This window comes from Rhipicephalus microplus, chromosome 1 (assembly GCF_043290135.1).
Source record: "Rhipicephalus microplus isolate Deutch F79 chromosome 1, USDA_Rmic, whole genome shotgun sequence".
In the NCBI taxonomy this organism is placed as follows: domain Eukaryota; kingdom Metazoa; phylum Arthropoda; class Arachnida; order Ixodida; family Ixodidae; genus Rhipicephalus; species Rhipicephalus microplus.
In genome coordinates, this window is record NC_134700.1 from 94,356,916 (window position 1) to 94,370,656 (window position 13,741).

Below are 13,741 nucleotides of genomic sequence, written 5' to 3' on the forward strand. Positions count from 1 at the left end.
GTCAACGAGGCGGCCTTCATTTGTTGCTGAAATTAGCGCAACTGAGAAGAATTCTGGGGCTGGTCGGGCTTTTTGGCACTGCGTGGAGCAATTTCGGGCAAATATGATGGCTTTGGCCCAGCTCAGCGCAAGCATAAAAAATTTTATCAAATTGGCTCAATTAGCACAGCTGCTGCACCCCTGCAAAACGCTCCGTTTAAATTCCTTGGCGTGATGGGGACTGCGTGACCCGGACCGCATCTCCGTTGACATACCAACGACAGAATTGACAAGGGTATACGAACAGCTTCGCTGTTAGTCTCCACACTTAGTGCGTGTGGGTATGCTTCAGAACTTAAATTCCAGGGGTTCAATTTCACTTCAGTAGGGAGCTGCAGTCACGAAATTCACTCTAACAAAGGCCGGGACAGTGAAGACAATGGAAGCGGAGGGGGGGGGGGGCAGTTAGAACGAAATGACACGTAACATTGCTATGTAAAATAAACGCATTTCCTTCCAGTTTTATGATGCAAGTAAGATTAAGAGGTTTAGATGCTAGCTAATATCCCCCGACTAAAACCTGGACGCCAATGTCTAATTATGCAGTTTTTGTTCCACGGTGATGCATGAATAGTTACCGCGTTTGGTGCTGAACAAAAAAATATATTAAAAAATATATATGAGGCTAGTCTTTTGTCTGTACGTTACCAAAACAAAGCGCTAATATTTCCGATAAGCGAGAAAATAATGCCAGCACTAATTAGAACATTCGCAAGGCTTTATTACATGTGACACCGCGGGATACTAGCAAGAGCTCCGGGGCCACGTGTGCGGTACCTCGGCTCTACTGCTACCCGAAATGGAGGAAAAGAGAGCCGCGAAAACGGGGATGGCGCAGGAGGAGGGGCCAGTGAGCCATACTGGTCGGGTCAAAAAGGAAAGAACAACAATGAAAAAGAAGAAAGCGAGGGGGCTTGTGGGAAATTCGCGGTCCGCGTCGAAAGAGTTGAACGAGCTGCAGCTCTTTTGCTGAATCGTGATTCTCGAAAGCGCCACCTCACAGATCGTCATTCCACAGTGATAAGAACGATTGACAATTCTAATAAATTTTCGAAGTCTAGCTACTGAAGGAGAACTAATGAGTCAACGTTAGTTCCAGCCATTTCTAACTGTTATCATCCCCATGAAATCATGATTTGGCGAAACAGCTAGCTCGCCTTTTCGCCCTTCAACGTCAATAGCCCCTCCCTCACCCCTCAGCCATTTCGGTTCTTTTCCACGGACTATCCCTTTTGACTTCAACAGGGGCCGCTTCGGCTGGTTGGCACTGCATTCCTAAAGAAAATTGCTTTTCTTGTGCGCAATACGTTTCAGAAACAGTTCGCATACGACAAAGCGCACGTTCAGAAAAAAATATGGACCGAACTATTCGAATTTTAATGCGATAGCAATTATATGGACTGTCCCGACTGTTTTTTGCCGCCACTGCCACCGCCCTCATTCACGTATATGTACGTGTATAAATATATACGAGGAAGGATTTGCTAGCCTCCTCTTTCTGGAGCGAACACACCTTTCTGGCCGGGGTCGTATGCGTGCGCACTTATCTCGCGAGCAAACAAGGGAGGGGACAGGGGGGGGGGGGGGGGAGGATTTTATGGTTGCCGCGCTATTGCCGCACGGATCAGCACGCGGCTCTTGCCTCTAAGCAGGCGGGAGCTTCTGCGGGCTGCACTCTCAACACGAAAAAACGGTGCCAAAAGTCTACTTGGAGCGGCCGTCGACATATAGATGCGCTTTACACATAAACTGCCACCAGCGGCGACAAATGACGTACAGGCCTTAGTACCAGCATGCGCTGCCCACGGGAGGCACTTCTTATCGACGCCGTCACTACGCACGAGCCTTGCTGTGGTCATCTACTGTGGCTGCGCAGCTGTAAACTTGGTTAATTAGCAAGCGCATGTTTACTACAAGTATTATTACTCCTAAATATGCCAGCCTTGCTTCGTAAAACATTCGAGTAAGTTGATATCGCATCATAGGCGGATCCAGCCACATATTTTATGGTGGGCGGTCACTTAAATTAACACCTGAAAGGTGGGCATGGTCATTACTTTTCGTTTTTACTAGCACAAAAACCCTGTTGTGGCATAAATACTGTTAATGTATGCCCACAATAGTTCTACTCATTCGTCCTAACTGGTCATAGCAGGTACTGATCGCAGGCAAGCACTGAAGAGAGAGGGAGGGGGTGCTGACATGCTTTGGGGACCCCCCCCCCCCTCTGGATCCGCCACTGTATTGCATTTATTGCATCGCAGGCGAAACTGTGACTTTTTTTTTTTCGAGTAACGTTTTGCGCACCAAGAAAAAAAAATCGGCGGGCCGGGATCCTTTCGGCTCACATGATTCGGCACACTAGCCCCTTTTGCTCCCCCACCCCCTTCTCGGAGTTGTTTTTCCTCCTCCTCCTCCTCCTCCTGTGTTCTGGTTTGAACTTTGGAGGAGCTACCAAGCATATACACGCGCACTAAGACGTTGCAATATTGACGAAGACTTGTCCGCTTGTCTAAGCGTCGCCTGCAGTCACGCGTTGAATGCTGTATTAATGTAGTATGGCAGAAGTTCGGGAGAAGATGCATACTGGAAGTCGTGAAGTATTCTTGAAACACGGCGCGCTGTTGGACCAAACGTTTCGAAGAGTAAACTTGTATTTTCCAAGACCTTGAACGAGACGAGTCCGCAGGTCGAAACCACGGTGATATGTTCGAAACGCCTCCTTCACCGACACACCATGAACCAAGAAGCGTCAAATATAAACAAAAATCACAGCATATTTACGTAGTGAAGGATGATGAGTGGGCGAAATTCCGGAAGTACATCGGGAACCCGTGAATCCTCCATGAATTTTTTGCAATCGATACGCCATATCCAAGCAGTGAATGATGATGAAGGAACTTGTTCAGTCTGTCTGTCTGCCTGGCGCGCGCCTCTGCGTCATAGAGTGATTAATTTGAGTACGAGCAATGCGAGTGACATCTATTAAACACTTCATGTACTAGACGTGGCTACGACACTGCAGACTACTACGGCAGACAAGCCTACACCTTAAGGTGCTTGGCCCCTAAAAATTTGAGTTGAACGTGATAATGATATTCTTTTCCTCGCGCGTACTTCAAACACTCAGTGTATATTTTTTTTTTTTCAAACTTCTGATGCAACCACTACGAGATCTTAAAGGTGCAGTAATGCGTGTGCCTTTTGTAGTGGGTGATTGGCTTTAAACTATGAAATCCTCATTATATTTCTATATTCTGACGCCCGATGGCTATGTACAATTGTACCACGCATTTTTACGGCAATACTTCATGTCATATCGTGAAGCATGTACACAGGACGCGTGTGTTCGGTAAAGCACGAAGGTTACTTTCGCTGAATTTCCAAGCAGAGAAAGCTATTTTTTACGGCATTCACAAGCAGAGGCATGGTGCAGAACCCACGACTGATTCAAGCATGCATTCCATGCGTATGGCTCTTCATCTGAACGACATTTACAAATAACCAGACTGGCACCCCACCTTGATGAGGTGCTGATGCTTACCAACCTTTCGAATAACTTTTCCTCTTTTTCTGGACTTGCTAAGTATATTCGTATGTAGGCATTTGAATGCTCACGCAGTTGTGCGATTATTGTCGCTGAGTTCTGTCCTGGCTTCCATCCCCACTCAGACCCAAAATTTTATTACTGATTTTATTTGCATGTTTATCGACTTTTCGGTCACGCAAAGATGACTTCTCGCTCAGAACCAACGACGCTAACGCCGATTCCGACGCCGGGATTCCTGGAAAACAAGCTCTTAAACGCTATCACGTTTAATATGCTGAGCTGCGAAATGCCCGGAGTCGCACTTCAGTAACAGCGCTGCCTGCTGTTTATAAGACTGAGTACCCAAGTGAAGTATCGAAAAAGGGTTGCTAACCATGAATACGGCGCAATCTCTGTACGGCTCATGTGCACTTCCGTTGCCGTGCTTCCAGAGCAGCTGGAACACGCCTGCCCGTCGGTCGAGCCATACCAGCTGCTCGCCGAATGTCCTTTGATCGAGATGCTCAAACAGGAATCTGCACAGCTTTCCCGCAAAGCGCTGAGGCATCTGCGAGCAGAGAGAACCCAGCACCTTCGGAGGTTAGCCCTTGTCAGATCACATTCGCAAAAATGTTCACAAAGGTCTCTCACTGAATCGAAATTAAACATTGCTGTTCAACGGCGTTTACAATAATAGCATCACTTAGTCATATCTAGCCAAGACCAGCCAGTACCAGCTGTCATATGGCAAAACCGGTTTTGTACTTCAGTTTTGCAGCGTTGCACATAAAAATGTTATAAGCGAAGTCGCACCGTATTCGTGATCGACTATGATAAGCAATCACTATTATTTCCTCTGACCCCGCCTAGCTGGGTGGTGTTCTCTTTGAACCAATTAGCCTATCCAAGTTAATATTGTGTACTGATGACACGTGCAGCGTCAATGGATTTGCGCAACGAGTCCGCACATTTCTCGTTCTTTTATATTTGCAGCTACTTAACAAATATACTACAACGTCTTCCTTTAGAAGGCATTTATTAGACGCAAGGCCTCGGAAGCGAAGCAGAGCGCACACACACACGTTAATGATAATGACTCAATGTGACGATCAGGACAGAGAGTCAAACAGGTGATGATGATTATCACAATGCGCAGATTGATTGATATGTGGGGTTTAACGTCCCAAAACCAGCATATGATTATGAGAGACGCCGTAGTGGAGGGCTCCGGAAATTTTGACCACCTGGGGTTCTTTAACGTGCACCCAAATCTGAGCACACGGGCCTACAACATTTCCGCCTCCATCGGAAATGCAGCCACCGCAGCCGGGATTTGATCCCGCGACCTGCGGGTCAGCAGCCGAGTACCTTAGCCACTAGACCACCGCGGCGGGGCAGCGTACTAAACACTTATACAAGAAAGAGATTCGATAAACATAATACGAAAGAAGAAACAAGTACTCATCAAAATACGTAAGGTGCAGTTCTATGAAAAATAGAGTTCTATAGGATTAAATAACAGCATATAAGAGTGATACGTAATTTAGGCAAACCAAAACCAGAAAGACTAGGCCAGAAACAAAATAGGGACAGGACCTCCATCTTACGAACCACGTCTAATGAAACGAAAACAACACCTGAGCAGCGAAACAATCCCCAACATGCACCGAGTGAGTAAGTTTGTATCAAGAGGCTCATTACTTAAGTAGTACTTCCAGGATTGAGAGAGAGGGAGAGAATACAAGGAAGGCTGGGGTGTTTACAAAGAACCGTAAAATAAAGCGCCCATTCGGTTGCTGTGGTAATAGATATACGTGTGCCGTTTTAGGACACGTATACTCACCAGTATTGCGGTATTGCCACTCTGGAATTGGAATGATTCCGCGGTCATTCTACAATTTTGCGGCCCCGCAATGGAATGGGCATGGAATGAACGCAATGCTTGGAGGAATGGAATGGGAATGGAATTAAGCATTTTTCGTCCGGAATGGATTGGGAATGGAATAACGTCTTTTCCCGGAAATGGAGCACGTTTTCGTTCACATGCTGTTTTTTTTTTTTTTCAAACTTCGAAGATTAGTAAATCAGAGCCTCGAATTCAACAATAAAGCAGCATTTTTAAAATGACGACTGATTACAAGCACGGTACATCTCTAAGCAACGTGCCTACTAAATCCGCCACGGTGGTGTAGTGGCTATTTAGGCACTCGGCGGATGATCCGCAAGTCACGGGGTTGAATCCCGACCACACCGTCGCATTTTTGATGGAGGGAAAATGCTTGAGGCCGGTGTGCTTTGATTAGGTGCACGTTATAGAAGCCCAGGTGTCTAAATTTCCGGAGCCCTCCACTACGGCATCTCTCATAATCATATGGTGGGTTTGGTATGGTAAACCCAAACAGTTATTATTACTACAACTATATCCTTATATCGATTCCATTCTTCCGAAGTTGGTCTTTATTCTTCGTGTAACCGCGGTCGAGTAGAACTACGGCGGCAGCACCCACTCCACACCACACTTATTTTACGCTTTATCCCCCCCCCCCCCTCCTCGGCAGCGCCATAGCCGCCTGCAGTCGCTCGACCCTTATCTTTGCGCTAAGTCGCCGTCAGCGACTCGGAAGCTTTCGTATACCATGCAGCTTGCGCGCCCTCTCAACACATACACCCCCCCCCCCCTTCTTTTTGGCTGAAATCGCGAATGATGCGTGACTGCGCCATTCAGCTGGTAGCACATACGCGTAGGCGTCTCGGGCGTTCTCGAAATCCGCCAAGACCTCAACCGCCGCGTGCACGACTGTCCCCCTGTCTAGACACATGGACGCCTTCGGCCGAAACTCTCCGGGCGAAGGTCTGCAGGTCAGCGCAGCACGCAGTCGTACACGATGAACTGTATACGCGATCCCCCTCCGTACAGACAGAGAGAGAGAGAGAATAAGCTTTTGAAAGTATTGGTTCGGGAAACCGCGCGGACCAAGAAAGCCCGCGTAACCACGGCCACAGCGGCGCCTCCCTCAGTCCCGACGCGACGATTCGCGCCGAAGAAAAACCAAGTTCGCTCAGTTCTGGGGTGGAGGAAGGCCCGCGTGGAAAGCTGCCGCCCCCCCCCCCCCCCCGCGTCCGTTGGCGGCTAGAGAAGCACTACCATAATGCACTACCGCACAGGCTCTTGCGTCCAGTGGTTCACGCTCGAGCAGCTCATGTTTGTGAAGCGCAACACATAAATTGGTGTAGACGCAGCTCATGTTTGTGAAGCGCAACACATAAATTGGTGTAGACGGCAATTTTTTTTATCTCAATTCTTTTTAGAACCAGCCGTTAAAAATGCCGTTATTCACCATTCGTGTTTTCAAACTACGCGGCGAAGCGCCAATTTAGCTCATAACACTGCGTGAAAAAATTTCGATGAATAAAGTCAAAATACGGCCTCTTTTTGCACCTTGTCCTGCTTGAGGCCTTTTTTCAGCATTTTAAAATCACGAGGACGCGTAAGCACTTTTTATGACGTAAGCCTGGTGACCAAAGAACTAGTGAGCAATTGACGAACGTGCTCAGAAGGTCAGGCATTCGGTAGATCAAGCGCAGAAGGTAACACGTTTCTGAATTTCAATCTCCGAGCTGGTCATCCCGCACTCTCACTGTTCCGGGGTGTGGTCATTATCTTTTTTTTTATCCTCTTCTCGGCAACTTCGTTCGGTCCCTGCGACTCGGCATATATCCGTGCTCGCACCCCAAACAAAGAGGTAATTACAGAGGAACGTATTTTGCTACACCCTTGATAGCTACAACTGTAGTATCACGCCCAAATTAGTCACGTAGGCCTGAGTACAAATTCTATCGAAGTCCAAAGGGACAACGTATTCTCTATGTACACCTTTAGTTAGCCCATACCAATTGTTGGTGCGTTGAAAAAGTGGGGACAATATGCCAATTTGTAAAAGAGAAACCGAGGCATAAGTTAGCCTACCAACAAATTAATTATCACGACAGATACTGAAGATACACGCGAATTATCCCTGCGAGTTGGTTCCCGTTGATACCTCACACAAAAGTGCCGAATACTGCATGCGAATACTGTACGCACAGCGTAATCTTCATCTCGCGAGCAGTTTATTATTCCACACACGTAAATAACCTTTTGCGACAAGGAAGACAATGCGTAGCTGCGTAAGGGCGAACACAGAAAGTTCTGCTCTCCCCCCCCCCCCCCCCCACCCACCCATGCTTGCGAGACGCGCTTGTCAAGCTTGAGTGCTCATGAGTAGTGTGGCTCGCTGTTCGGTATTCGACGCAAAGCCGCAAGGTGCCCGAGCGGTGGTGCACTGTTTCTGTAATACCATCATATCTAGTTTCGTACCCCTTTAATTAAATTTTAGTAACATTAAAAACTTTAAGCTCAAAACAAAATTAAAATATCACATTCGTTTAACATGCTCACCATGCAAACACTATATGTAGAGGAAGAAGTGCTCCTGTGCGAATTATAGTAGGGTTGTTGCACTGAGCGAGATATGCCACCAAGCTATTATCCCTCGACCTTGGTTACGTGTTTCGCGTACTTTTGCAGTTCTTGGTGGATCTCGTCGCGACATAAGCTTTATAGGGACGTTCATTATTGGCTCAATAAAACTATCAAGATGCATTTCCAACGTTGAGGAAAAACAGGAATGGAACTGAACTGCCCGGCCATTCCCGGAGTCGGAATGGGTTATTTTTTTCATTCCGAGGAATTGAAAGGCATGGAATTGCGGCAAGTCCTTATTCCCTGGAATGGAATTGAAATGGAATGTATACGCGCCCTCTCCGCAACACTTACGCTTGCAAAGCAGCTCGTCACAAGCCTACTTTAACGGTTGGTACAGAAAGCTGTGTACATTACAAAACGTACTAAGAGCAGTTATCTGCGTAGAAGCTATTACACGGCACAGCTGCAACTGCTAATAAAATACTAAATTAACTACGTTATTCGAGCTGAGCGCAACATGACTGCGGGGCACATCGTATTGGAAGGCTGGGCAGTAATTTTACTAAATGAGGTTTTTTATCGCGCATCTAAAGTAAAGTGCACGGATGCTTTTGCAACGCATCATGGGATCAAACCCTCGAGAAAGCAACCATTTTGGGAATGCTGCGGTCTTTTACAACGCTAAACTAGGCTACCACGGATGGCAATCGCAAACGAAGGCGTGCTTAATAGTACAGTTGCTTGCGGGCGCAGCATTGTTCACCACGCACCCTTGTAACCGAATACCGAGGCGTGTACGAAAGAGGCAAGACGCCCAGCGAAATTCCCGCTCTCAGAAAGTGCAGGTCTGGAGCAGCTGCGCGCGCCGAGTACCGATCCTGCAGTGTCGAAATGAGAGAGCGTGATGAAACAGCCATTGTATCTTTACAATCATACGCATTCATAGTTCTTGCTTTATTTAGGCCCTAGACAGACGGTCGATGCCCCCCTGGCCTATAGGATTTCACGGGTTCTAAAGAGCTTGCTTGCGAGTCCAGCTGCTCACAAGGGCATTCGCACAACATCCGAAGCGTAAGGTATGCGAGTGGAGGAGAGTGAATCCTATATAATCTCAGCTTTCACTCGGCATCTTATGCGTCCGCATCGTGCGCAGAAGGAAGACGACCCCACGGTTTTTCACGACACGCGCACGCGAGCGGACATAATAGCGTACTGACAAAGCCGCGAGGAAAAACTACAATGCAACCTCGGTGGCAGCGCCATGGCGAGATTTATCAGTGTGTGCATCTGGCAACGTATTTCTCTGCGCATATCTATGATAGATACGTTAGCGTACAATCACATGTCGATGAAACACTGCTTCTCAACAGCCTTAGCGAGGGTAAGTAAACACGATATCATCAGTGTTTAGTGTTCATCTATCTACACGCAAAATACAAATCCACAGTTCCCAAAACGTTACCGCAATAATCTCCCGGCGTCCGCTCAGTGGCCCTGGCGAAATTACTTTTAGATTGATTGATTTGTGGGGTTTAACGTCCCAAAACCACCAAGAGAGACGCCGTAGTGGAGGGCTCCGGAAATTTCGACCACCTGGGGTCTTTTAATGTGCGCTCAAATCTGAGCATTGGGGCCTACAACATTTCCGCCTCCATCGGAAATGCAGCCGCCGCAGCCGGGATTCGATCCCACGACATGCGAGTCAGCAACCAAGGCGTACCTTATAGCCACTAGATCACCGCGGCGGGGCAAAAGTGTTAGTATGCGAGTGTTCGTTTCACAGACTGCAAAGAGCGAAGGTCACACAGCGATACTGTGTCTATAGTGACGTCATTTCTTGGGTGCGTGACAATTCACGGCCGGTGTTCTGAGACGCTCATTTGTGGCGGCAGTGTCACTTTACGAGAAGCTCTTTCTCTCGTTCCTACCAACGAGCACACTTGACAGCTACGCACGGGTTATGATTTCGCGCTTTTCGGCTATACGCTTCCATCTTTGCTTGCGCAGTCGAAAATGCATCATCGTCATCATCAGCCTGACTACGTCCACTGCAGGACAAAGGCCTCTCCCATGTTCCACCAGTTAACCCGGTCCTGTGCTTGCTGCTGCCAATTTATACCCGCAAACTTTTTAATCTCATAGGCCCACCTAACCTTCTGTCTCCCCTTAACCCGCTTGCCTTCTCTGGGAATCCAGTTAGTTACCCTTAATGACCAGCGGTTATCCTGTCTACGCGCTACATTCCCGGCCCATGTCCATTTTCTCTTCTTGATTTCAACTATGATATCCTTAACCCCCGTTTGTTACCTAATCCACTCTGCTCTTTTCTGGTCTGTTGACGTTACACCTACCATTTTTCTTTCCGTTGCTCGCTGCGTCGTCCTCAATTTAAGCTGCACCCTCTTTGTAAGTCTCTAGGTTTCTGCTCCGTAGCTAAGTACCGACAAAATACAGCTGTTATATACCTTCCTCTTGAAGGATAGTGGCAATCTACCTGTCATAATTTGAGAGTGCTTGCCAAATGTGCTCCACTCCATTCTTCTAGTTACTTCAATCTCATGGTTCGGCTCCGCGGTTATTACCTGCCCTAAGTAGACATAGTCTTTTACAAATTGAAGTGCACTATTACCTATCTCGAAGCGCTGCTCTCTTCCGAGGTTGTTGTACATTACTTTCGTTTTCTGCAGATTAATTTTAAGACCCACCTTTCTGCTCTCCTTGTCTAACTCCGTAATCATGAGTTGCAATGCGTCCCTGAGTTACTCAGCAATGCAATGTCATCGGCGAAGCGCAGGTTGCTAAGGTACTCTCCATTAACTCTTATCCCTAACTTTTCCCATTCTAGGCTTCTGAAAACCTCCTGTAAGCACGCGGTAAATAGCATTGGGGAGATTGTGTCCCCCTGCCTTACATCCTTCTTGATTGGTATTCTGTTGCTCCCTTTATGAAGCACTATGGTAGCAGTTGATCCCCTGTAGATTTCTTCCAGGATGTTTATATATACTTCATCGACGCCCTGACTCCGCAGTGTCTGCATGACGGCTGATACTTCTACTGAATCAAACGCCTTCTCGTAATCTATGAAGGCTATGTATAGTGGTTGGTTATATTCTGAGCATTTCTCTATTACCTGATTGATAGTATGAATGTGGTCGATTGTTGAGTAGCCTGTTCGAAATCCTGCTTGTTCCTTTGGTCGGTTGAATTCTAATGTTTTCTATACTCTGTTATGCATAAAACGATCTTAAATAAGTTGATCGCGCACGATAGACATGCAATACAAGGCAGAACGTTCATGCGACTGCATGGTAGAGCAGAGTATACGAAGAAATTGACAACAGATCTTTCTTCCATGCATGTTGACCAATCGAGAGCGCATTTAATCTTCACATCACGCGAATTGCTGATGTCCCTAACTGGGTCATGAGAACGGGAAACGACGTGAAGGGATAAAACACTCGTTTCTTTTGTGTGAGTGTACTTTAAGCGGCTATTCAAAAGCCCCTTCATATACCGTTTAATGTCCTTCAGTTTTACCGCTACGTTCTCGCAATCACCGCACGATTACGTTCGGCATATCGGCCACCATGAGGACAACAGTACGTCGTCCATTATTAGAGGTGAAGCGACCTTGATAAAGAACCTCCGGAATGCTTTCACGAAAGCTGTAGCCTCGGCAGAGAGATAGGAAGTAGCGAGGGTCGATTGATGATTGATTGATACGTGGGGTTTAACGTCCCAAAACCACCATATATGATTATAAGAGGCGTCGTAGTGAATGGCTCCGGAAATTTTGACCACCTGGGGTTCTTTGACGTGCACTCAAATCTGAGCACACGGGCCCACAGCATTTTCGCCTCCGTCGAAAATGCAGCCACCGCCGACGGAATTCAAATCCGTGACCTGCCGGTCAGCAGCCGAGTACCTTAGCTACTGGACCACCACGACGGGGCTAGAGAGGGACGTCTGTCAATCGTATACGTATAACAGCCGTTTGCTTTATCGAGTCCTGCCGCACTCATCCGCCTCGCGTTTCCTATGTAACAACGGGACATGACTCAACATCGGATAGCGTACATGGATTACACAAGGAGTCATCGTGTCCGCATTGACATCCGCGCTTACAAACTACAGAATCTGCCAGCCACCAGTCGTCTCTCCAATGTTCAGAATCATGCACGAAATGCTGACTTCGAGTACGCAGCCAGAGATGAACGAGTTTTGCAATAGTCACGCTATTGTAAATTAAACTACATTCCAAAATAAACGTGTTCATTCTCACTACCGAACTACACAATAAAAGTGCAGAAATCACATATTTTGAAAGAACTGTACAAAAACTGTAACACATGTTATACGTGTAAGCTAAGTCGTATTTTTGTGTTTCTTTAGCGGCAATTTCTTTCAAAGTAATCAGCGGGATGTTCTTCGTTCTTTAAAATCTATTTCCATCTCATCCGATGCATTATTGCTGCATTACGTCCTCTTTACTTTTTTTTACTCTATTAACTTTGACCTTTCCACTTTTCCAAAACGTGTCCTCCTTTCCTACAAAGGCCGCATTTTGGCGAAATTAGCCATAATGCTTAAGCATTATTATACCCACTAGGAGCGACATTTGTGTCATGGAACGCACATCACTGCTGGAGAAACGTTAATGGATTTCTGACGCTCTTTATGTCGTTTTCTTTGTCGAACGTTCTTTTTTGAGAACACGCACTTTCTACACAGGACGAAGGTTGGTTACAAACTCAACGTTCATATATTCACTCAATATTTAGCTCAAGTTCCGCGTCAGACTTTTGCTGTGGCCCCGCCGCGGTGGTCTAGTGGCTAAGGCACTCGGCTGCTGACCCGCAAGCCGCGGGATTGAATCCTGGCTGCGACGGCTGCATTTCCGATGGAGGCGGAAATGTCGTAGGCCCATGTGTTCAGATTTGGGCGCACGTTAAAGAACCCCAGGTGGTAAAAATTTCCAGAGCCCTCCACTACGGCGTCTCTCATAATCATATGGGGGTTTTGGGACGTTAAACCCCACATATCAATCAATCAGACTTTTGCTGTACCCCAGAACGACCTTTCACTTGTGAAAGCCGATGCGAACGCCGTCTCTAGATACGGAAAGTCACTGCATATCATCAACAATCTGCTGCGATTCCTGAGTAGCCCAGCGTCATTCTCAGCCGAGCAGCGGCGCAGTGCTCAACTCTGTCAAGTGAAGGGTGAAAGTCGAGTTGAGGAGCGTTTGTGAATACGGGGGTAAATGAATTAGAGGCATTGCTCTCAATAAGAAGGCAGTGAGCGAGCTAATCATATCTGACGCACTGATTCGGGTAAGAAGAGGTACGCGGCTTCGCGCAAGTTCACCGATATCATTCCTTCGGCCAGAAACACGACCAGCATTGCGGATGTCGAGGTGTCTAACGCCCGAACAACCACTAAAACTATTTAGACAAAATCAACTAATAAGAATACTCAGACTGCGCACGCAATCAGCCCAAGTCCCAGTACATATTCCGAATGTTTTAACATTAGATCATCTAGACCGACAATTGTATCAATTCGTGCCTAATTCATTCACGCTTGACGCGTCAGTCAGTCAGTCAGTCAAAGAACTTTATTTGGTCCTGAGAAGACGAGAATGCCACCGTCAGGGGGTACCGTCTGGGGGCCCCGCCCACGATGGCACCGGGAGGTTGAAGCTCTCG

At 47.1% G+C, this 13,741-nt stretch overlaps 1 protein-coding gene across 2 annotated transcripts in view; it reads right to left on the reverse strand.

The window, feature by feature from the left end:
* The window catches only part of LOC119178488 (uncharacterized), a 95,098-nt gene that overhangs the window by 56,775 nt on the left and 24,582 nt on the right, over window positions 1-13,741 (reverse strand). Inside the window, exon 2 of one of the 2 annotated variants that reach the window (XM_037429696.2) lies at window positions 3,963-4,136. In XM_037429696.2, coding sequence (XP_037285593.2) covers window positions 3,963-4,136 — 174 coding nt within the window. Of the gene's footprint in view, window positions 1-2,823; window positions 3,531-3,962; window positions 4,137-13,741 lie in introns of those variants that run through there. The other variant, XM_075885316.1, reaches the window with a different exon arrangement.